Genomic DNA, 9019 nt, shown 5'->3' with positions numbered 1-9019 from the left:
GTATTCGAAATCAAACTCATCAATTTCTCATTTAAATCTATCTCGATAACCCAACCTACCCTAATTTTTATAGATTGAAGTAAATTAAATGGAAAAAAAATTAAATTATATAGACATATGTTGCATCAATTTTTATACTATTCATATTTTTATATAAGATATAATCTTTATAAATTTCATAACTATATATTATCTCAATGATTTGTGTCAAAGTTCACTAAAATTGAACAATTACAAAAAAGATGAATATAATAATTTTTTTATAGACCATATTCAAACTAAAAAATTTAAACATGCATCGTTGAACTATTTAAAAACATTTATCCAAAATTGAAAAAAAAAAGTTGAGAAAAGAGTTATAAGAAAGATATGGTCATATGGAGTATAGACGTAGTGGACATTGACAAGACGTTGTTCACGGCGTTGGTACATCCTGGAGGGGGCTATGTGCGATAGATACTGTACGGGTTGTGATACTGCTGCTCATACCCCCTACTAGTCTTCCCCTATATACCTCATAACATCAACACTAGTACTTGTTTCGCCTCTTCTCAGTAATCCATTCTCCATGTCCCTCCTTTTTCTCATTCTCAACAGTCAACACAATACCTGTACCCTTCATTTTTCAATTGGTCAAACAAAGCCAACCAAAATTAATCGCCGTGTCACGCCACCATTCTATTTAACAAAACGTGATTATCCCCATCAGATTAGATGTTGTCATTATTATTTTCATATTTGTTTTTTTCCTTTTATATTATACGTATTTTCATGCTAGATTAATTGGCTATTGTTGATTTTAAAAATGAATAAATAGCCGTACGCCAATATAATACTCCCATATAGAGATGGCCACCAGCAAAATGTCGGCATTACCCAGGGGTAGTTGGACTAGATTGTTTTTTTTATTCTTTTAAATAATTTTCGACCGATTAAATATTTGAAAAATTAAAAAAAAAAACAGGGGTAAATATCTTTTATGTTTTTTGAAAGATTTGAGTTGCCTTGTTGAGAGGCAGCAATAGTATCGCACCCCTCTTCAAGTTTCCTCAATCTGAATTGGATTCCTTAGAAAACGTGGAAGCCATGCTCTCACGCTCAATTTCCGTCAAACACATTTGCCACTAAGCAGCGTCCACATGTCGTTGTGTTGTCTCGCCACGTGCCACGAGGTGATGGAGCCGGCGGCATCAAATCCCCTGTGTCCTCGGTGCAGACAATCATTACCCCCTCAAAGGTGCGTGAGAGGAGTCAATCATGATCGCAGATCATAATTCGGAACCAACCTCCTCATATTTAAAAACTTTCGAGAAGGCATCAAATTCCAACTCCAGCGGTTTATCTACTTTCACTTGCGTCTCTACACTTCACTCTTCGCATTCTCCTTTCTTATTGCCACCTCATCTCACCGGAAAAACTCCCTCCCATTCATTACTCCACATATGAGCGTCACATAACATATCCATTTTTTTTTCTCTTATTAATTACTAAAGCATTCATTTATTTAATATTCGAATCCTAACTTAGACTTTACCCCTTCAATTCACACTTGATATATTTATTTATTTATTTATTTATTTTTATTTACTTATAATTAATCTCTACGTAACCGTTTTCACGCGAGTTCCGTTTCGATAACTTCCCGCTTCCGTTCCAGTAGTGATCGTCCCTAGCATGAAGCTTCACCTTATCGCCGCCGCCGCCGCCGCCCGCCGCCACCACGTCACCTTCAACGATTTCCCCGCACTGGTATAAATATTCCACATGCATCCTTTCTGCTGCGTCTCCGCCATTTCCGACCAGGCGTCGCCGGTGAAACCTTTTGCTGATTTCGCCATGCCGCCTCTCCCCGCCGCCGTGAGATCCGATTCGGTTCACCGGCACAGCCACAGCGGGAATAGCGACTACGGAAGAGTGAGTCAGCGGGAGCAGCCGGTGGACGTGAAGATCAACGACCTTGTTGGGAACGGAATCTCCGGGATACTGTATAAGTGGGTTAATTACGGCAAAGGATGGAGGCCACGGTGGTTCGCGCTTCAAGACGGCGTGCTCTCCTACTACAAGATTCACGGACCAGATAAGATCGTCGTGAATCACGAAACCGAGAAGGGCTCCAAGGTTATCGGCGAAGAATCCATGCGTAGAATCAGTCGTAACCGCAATTCTCATCGCTACCAACACAGACGAAAGCCGTTTGGGGAAATCCATCTCAAAGTATATATATATTACCTCTCTGATTTTTGCTTGCGGTTATAATTAGGGATTGTGATTCTGATGTGGTTTCTTTATTTGGTGTAGGTATCGACGATTCGCGAGAGCAAATCGGATGACAAGCGGTTTTCGGTTTTCACGGGAACGAAGAGGCTTCACTTGAGGGCGGAGACACGTGATGATCGTGTGGCGTGGATGGAGGCGTTGCAGGCGGTGAAGGATATGTTCCCGCGGATGTCGAACAGCGAGTTGATGGCTCCGGTGGACAATGTAACCGTCTCGACGGAGAAACTGAGACACCGGCTTTTGGAAGAAGGTGTGAGCGAGGAAGCCATTCAGGACACTGAGCAAATCATGAGAAGTGAGTTTGCGGCGCTGCAAAACCAGCTACTGCTGCTTAAGCAGAAGCAGTCCATTCTCATTGACACGTTGCGGCAATTAGAGGTACGTGACTGACTCTAATGGAAACTACGAAACTTCGTCACTGTGCCTTCTTCAATTACTGTTGCTCATTCTTTGTTTTTGTGCTTATGAACTTTCATTTATATCAATCTCGTCCCTCAAGTTTTAACCCCCATTTTTAAGGGGCATTCGTGTGTAATTTCTCAAGTTTTTATTCTTGGTTGTGCTTTGGTATGTTAACAGCCGAAAGTCAAAATGTATGGGCATCTTTCTGGTTTCTGGACCCCATTTAAGAGTAGTAGTGCAATTGTAAGTTGTATCCAATAAATTGTTGTAAAACTCAATATTTTGTGTATACAATCAGTTCTATGTCTTGCATTCAGAATGGGAATCTAGATGGCTCGGGTGGTATAGTTCGGTATCATAGTGTCTCCAAATTTGAGATGTTAACTTTGAAGTATGAGGTTATGGTTTGTTGGTAGTTTATATATATGAAGTTTCAAAGCTACTTTTTTTTTCTCTTTGTTCTCGTGACTTTTACTGGCTATGTTAATACCAGAATCCTAGCATAAGTTATACCTTAAACTTACTACATATCTGCTCAACTGCATGCCCAATATAATTTGTATGACATGAAGTTAGTCACTGTTATCTGACATAGGTCTTTACTGTTCGTTTATTTTGATCTAAAATTTTTCTACCAGTTAATAGCTGATCAACTAATGCTAAATGTTATTCCAAATTTTGAGTCTTCTTAACTAACTAGGTACACATCAATAGATTAAGGTTTATTCCCACCCCCACCCCCTCATTTGTGTCTTGCAAGTGGCCTACCTGAGTGAAAAGCACAGTTTCTTTTATCATATTGTGCAGACCTGCAATTATGTTGCCTTATGGCGGGTGAAGAGTTGGGTAGGTTCTTCACGGGATGAATCTTTTTATTAACACATTATCTAATAAAATCTATTAAATTCTGCATTGATGATAACATAGTGTCTGATAAACTAAATCTGTTGAATTAGTCATTGTTTTTGTTGTTTCCACCTTGTTTAACAAAACAGTTTCATTTGTGATTTGTCCAAGGATAGTTTATTAATTATTTTATTTTAATGCTTCTCTTACGTGTTTAACATATTGATTAAGGATATTTTTTCAATCTTCACATGTATTAATAAACTTTTATGTATATTATATTATTATAGACAGAAAAGGTTGATCTGGAGAATACAGTTGTTGATGAGAGCCAAAGACAGTGGAATGATGAAGAGGCTTCCCCAAGATTAGCGCAAGAAAAATTTAGTGGTAAGTTTTTTTTATTAATGACGTGTTTTGTTAGGCATCCATGCTCCCATATGCTTAACAGTCATGGTCATAGCTCAGTTTTTATGGCTGGCCCCTTTGTTGACTGTGGTGAAGACTTGAAAAATTTCTGCATTGCCACCAAGGTTTATGTAGAAGTGTCATTGTTTTGGTGAAACATTTTCTTTAACTTGAATTATTTAGGTTCCACCATCTCTAATACACTGATGCCCCCTCCTTTCCAATGCTTAATACTCATACCTGCTGAGCAATTGTTATAACCTAACTGAGCCTTTTTGTCATGTTTTTTTTTTTCTTGTTTTAAATTCAGAAGGAAGTGCAAGTGAATCTGAGGATGATAACGAGAGAAATGATGCTGCAGAGGAAGAAACAGATGATGATGACAATGTCTTTTTTGATACTCGTGATATTCTATCGTCCAGTTCTTTTAAAAGTAACGGGTCTGATTATCGAGCATCGTCTTTCTCTTCAGATGATGAAGGGTTCTATGCATTTGAATCAGAGGAGGATGTAGATCCTTCGATTAGATACATTGGAACCAATTACCCTCATGTTAAGCGGCGTAAGAAATTGCCAGACCCTGTAGAAAAAGAGAAAGGTGTCAGTCTTTGGTCAATGATTAAGGATAATATTGGGAAGGATCTAACAAAAGTTTGCCTTCCTGTTTATTTTAATGAGCCTCTGTCATCCCTGCAAAAGTGTTTTGAAGAGATGGAATATTCATATCTGCTGGACCAAGCATACGAATGGGGAAGAAGGGTAAGTCTGGATTTGGACAACAGTGCTCTATTGCTCTGCTTTATTAGGGCAAATCTGAGTGCTTCAATAAAATTGTTTCATTGGATATGAGAAAAATGTCATGCTATGTTGAGTTTGATTTTCTTGCTGTTAGCTATTTCAATTCAGTATTGAGTGCATTCTTGCCATTTCTAACTAACTGGGGATGCCATGCAGGGTAATAGCCTCATGAGGATTCTCTATGTTGCAGCTTTTGCTGTATCTGGCTATGCTTCAACTGAAGGAAGAATTTGCAAACCATTTAATCCATTACTTGGGGAAACATATGAGGCTAACTACCCAGACAAAGGCCTTCGTTTTTTCTCAGAGAAGGTATAATAACCCCACATAGTGATGCGATAAATTTACTACATTTTTCAAATTAATCAACATATTAAACCATGACAATCTTTTGTCTCTAACTTTCATTTCTGATTTCACCCTAATTTATATATATATATATGGAAGGGGTTGGGGCGTTGGGCAATTGGCTTCTTTCAGAAATCTACTACTGTGTTGACAAACTTTTTTTTCATTTGAGGTCTTAATCAGAGTTATTTGAATAATTTATTTCATAAAATTGTATGTATTAATACTTACATTTAAATTCCTTACAACCACTTGCTTTTGATTGAAAGGAACAGTTTTCTCAATATGGAGGACCATAATTTTAGAAACTACACCATTTATTTCCTAGAAAAAAGTGGTGATGTGCGTGCATTAGCTCTGTAGATTCCAATGAACAGAATACAATTTGGGTTTCAGTGCAACAAGATGCAATTTGTCTTTTACAATATGTGCCTTATTTTTCACATTTCTGCTTCTCCTCAGGTCAGTCATCACCCTATGATCGTTGCATGTCACTGTGAGGGTACTGGTTGGAAATTTTGGGGAGATAGCAACCTAAAGAGCAAATTTTGGGGTCGATCAATTCAGCTTGACCCTGTCGGTATTTTGACTTTGGAATTTGATGATGGAGAGGTTTTCCAGTGGAGCAAGGTATGTTTTATCTGCGTCATCTACTATGGTGTCCTGATTTGGTTCTTAACCGAAATCAACGTTTTCTTTCAGGTTACTACATCAATATACAATCTCATATTAGGAAAGCTATACTGTGATCACTATGGTACAATGCGTATACAGGGAAACCGAGAGTACTCATGTAAACTGAAATTCAAGGAACAATCTATAATTGATCGAAACCCTCACCAGGTGCTTTATATCTGTTGCATGGATTCTATTTTTTTTTCAGATTCAACATATCCATTAGCTATGATATTAAATTGTGCTTCCTCTTTGGTTTGCGTAAGGTTTAGTTGTCGTACTGTATAAACTTTAAATATGCACATACTTAACATTATTGCTAAGATTTTTATTTAATAAAAATAATGAGGATTTTGTTAATTGAGAGGATTTTTATTTAATATGCACACACTTTGCCAGTAAATCAACTTTTCGTTTCATTTACCATCTTACTATATACTTGATAATTGTTATATGTGGATTTTGTTGCAGAGGGTTGTCTTCTTACTGTGGTTTGCGTGCATTTTCTAGGTTCACGGTATCATTCAAGATAGGAACGGAAAAACTGTATCAACTTTGTTTGGAAAATGGGATGAAAGCATGCATTATGTTAATGGAGACTGCACTGGGAAAGGGAAAGGTCATGAATCTCTGTCAGAAGCCCATTTACTCTGGAAGCGAAGCAAGCCTCCCAAGTTTCCCACTAGATATAACTTCACTCGCTTCGCCATCACATTAAATGAACTTTCTCCCGGATTGAAGGTCTGTTTACTTAACTGGTACTGTCGTTTGTGTTGCCACTCTATTTGTATATAATTTATTTAAAGAAAAATATTACAAAATAAAAATCTGTATTATTCATTGCAATTTTTGCTTGCTTGTGCATGCATCAATTGGAATGGACTCGGTTCTTGCAATTACTTAGGGAAAACTATCATCTTACGGTGCAATATTGTTGAGTGCGCAGGCATGTGTTTGCCATGCTTTTGGCATTTTGTTGGACACTAATTGTCAGTTTAACTTGTGATTTTACATAGGAGAAGTTGCCACCTACAGATTCCAGGTTAAGACCAGACCAAAGGTATTTGGAAAATGGAGAGTATGACATGGCAAATTCAGAAAAGTTACGGCTAGAGCAGCGGCAGCGCCAGGTGCTTGTTACATTTTATGTACTCTAAAGACCGGGTTTATGGTTTCACTATAGCTTAGCACATAGAGAGATCTGTGTAGGTTTTTGGGTGCTTCATAATACCCTTTATCTGAGTAGTCTCTATTTTCAGTTGTCTTCCACTCATAAGTTTTCTTTCTAGTTTAGTAAAGAACTCATCATGAGAATTATCAAACATAAGAGATTAATAGGCATTTGTTAGTTTTGACTATACAACTCGATCAACATTAAATCATGTACTCGTCAATTGATGGCTCTAGAAGGGGATTGTATCATTGAGCATATATTAGAATTAGATGTAGTAGAAAATGTTCGTAAGGTGCCTTTACGGGGAGGAAATTGGAGTAACTGATATATTTCTGGATTTTATGCCAAATTAGCCAAGTGTTTTTATAGTTCCCGGACGTGATTGACCTAAAAAGATTTGTTTTAATGTGATTCAGGCTAGGAAGATGCAAGAAAGTGGTTGGAAACCTCGGTGGTTTGCTAAGGATAAAGCGAGCGGGACATACCGCTACATAGGTGGGTATTGGGAGGCCCGACAACAAGGAAAATGGGACTCCTGCCCTGACATCTTTGGTCAAATTCCTTCGGATCATATTTCAGACGAAGGTCAAATTACATTTTAGTTCTTCAAATATTTTTTCCTCCCAATTTTTTACTGATGGGTGTCCAATAACTGCTAGTTCGCTGTTATGGCACACACCCTGAAATTCCTGTAAGCCAATCAGATGAAAATATGAGCGAGTAATAATGTAATTCTTTTTCTTCCCATTCCAAGTCTGATTCGCAGAATCCTTACTACTTGTGCATTACGTAATCGTCATTATTATTATATTATCATAGCGACAGGAAAGCATTAAATAATCGAAACATAACACTACGTAGGGAAGCAAATTGCAAAAGCAAGTTCTATGACTCCATAAACATTGGATACTTTAAAAGACCGACAAAGTGTTAGATGGAACTTCTTCGAGAAGCAGTTAGATGCTTCAGTAACTTGATGCTTACGAGAATTACGTAAGCCGTTGGCAGAACACAAAATGAGACTACTGATGACATATCTCCATTGCTAATGCTGGCTTCCATCCTTGATGTTCCATAGCAACCATATGATACGTTAACATTTATGCATGGTACGTTAAAGCCGTTAGTTCATCTTCAGATGAATGCATGATATTTAATTAGCAAAATACAATGTACGACGTTTAAGCCACCCGCTCGGCTTCTGGTGCTTCAAAGAATGTGATATTGAAGATTATACTCTGGCAAATAACCAACAAACAAATGTGTTCCATCATCCGTGAACCATGAATGTTATTTTGTGCGATTGAAATTGGTAGATTGTAACTGTTTATCAATAACAGGCAATAATGGACGATACCTAATTTTATGAAAGGAAATACTACACATATGGGACCTATTGTCTGGTGACATCTTCAACTTAGACAAATTTTATGGACAGCCTTTGTTGGACAGTTTTTAATCTGATAAGTTAGATTGCGACGTGTGCTGAAATTGTTCATTACAAATTTATAATGCTGATGGTCTATGTAGTTGTCAGAGTTTATGTCCTCGTCAATTTACACTGACAGAACAAAAACCCACTGCCTACGAAATCGTTTATGATTCAAACAAAAATGAGGGCCCTTAAAAAAGCATATGATAAAATCCTCCATAAAGTATTTTCATTCAAAGAATAATTATTTATCTTAAACAATTTTAATTTTATTTAATATTTCCTTTAGATTTCCTTCTCATAGAACCACTGTTTCAATCTTTTAAAGATATAAATGTCATTATTTTGTTTCTCAAAAGTATTCTAACATTTATTTAGTTATTAAATTAAAAATATGACATTAATTTATTTCCTAAAATAGTTGATCCGGTCCCTCATTTGTTAAAAAAATCAGTTTGATCTCAATAATGTGCATTAAAGTCGATTCAATCTCTTAATTATAGAAGTTCGTATTAATATAATCTTTCGGAAGGAATGGTTACAATTCTTTTGTAATTAAAGTGACTGAAATTTGGTTTTCTCGTTTCTTTTTCAGATGGATTTTGCCGGATTTAAATATGTGACTACGGTTAGGCTAGAAGACGATGTCGGTAAAAAGT

General features: G+C 37.0%; 1 protein-coding gene across 4 annotated transcripts; it reads left to right on the top strand.

Annotated features, from left to right (window-relative positions):
- The first annotated feature begins 1326 nt into the window (after positions 1–1326).
- Positions 1327–8332, top strand: LOC113873659 (oxysterol-binding protein-related protein 1C-like). Of its 4 annotated transcripts, none has more exons than XM_027511906.1 (10): positions 1327–2214; positions 2299–2655; positions 3816–3915; positions 4244–4692; positions 4888–5043; positions 5542–5709; positions 5782–5922; positions 6265–6495; positions 6771–6884; positions 7345–7694. In XM_027511906.1, the coding sequence occupies exons 1-10, from the start codon at positions 1765–1767 to the stop codon at positions 7528–7530; spliced, it is 2352 nt and encodes a 783-aa protein (XP_027367707.1). In that variant the 5' UTR covers positions 1327–1764; the 3' UTR covers positions 7531–7694. The 4 variants fall into 4 exon arrangements, with proteins under 4 accessions (XP_027367707.1, XP_027367716.1, XP_027367724.1 ...); XM_027511915.1 differs by having other exon boundaries at positions 1342–2214; positions 4247–4692; positions 7345–8332; XM_027511923.1 differs by having other exon boundaries at positions 1342–2214; positions 3816–3898; positions 4257–4692; positions 7345–7672.
- The last annotated feature ends 687 nt before the right edge of the window (positions 8333–9019 follow it).

Source organism: Abrus precatorius, unplaced genomic scaffold, assembly GCF_003935025.1.
Source record: "Abrus precatorius isolate BTA unplaced genomic scaffold, Abrus_2018 Scaffold10, whole genome shotgun sequence".
Lineage (NCBI taxonomy): Eukaryota > Viridiplantae > Streptophyta > Magnoliopsida > Fabales > Fabaceae > Abrus > Abrus precatorius.
Note: the sequence above shows the minus strand (reverse complement) of the source record. Positions and strands in the feature narration are given on the sequence as shown.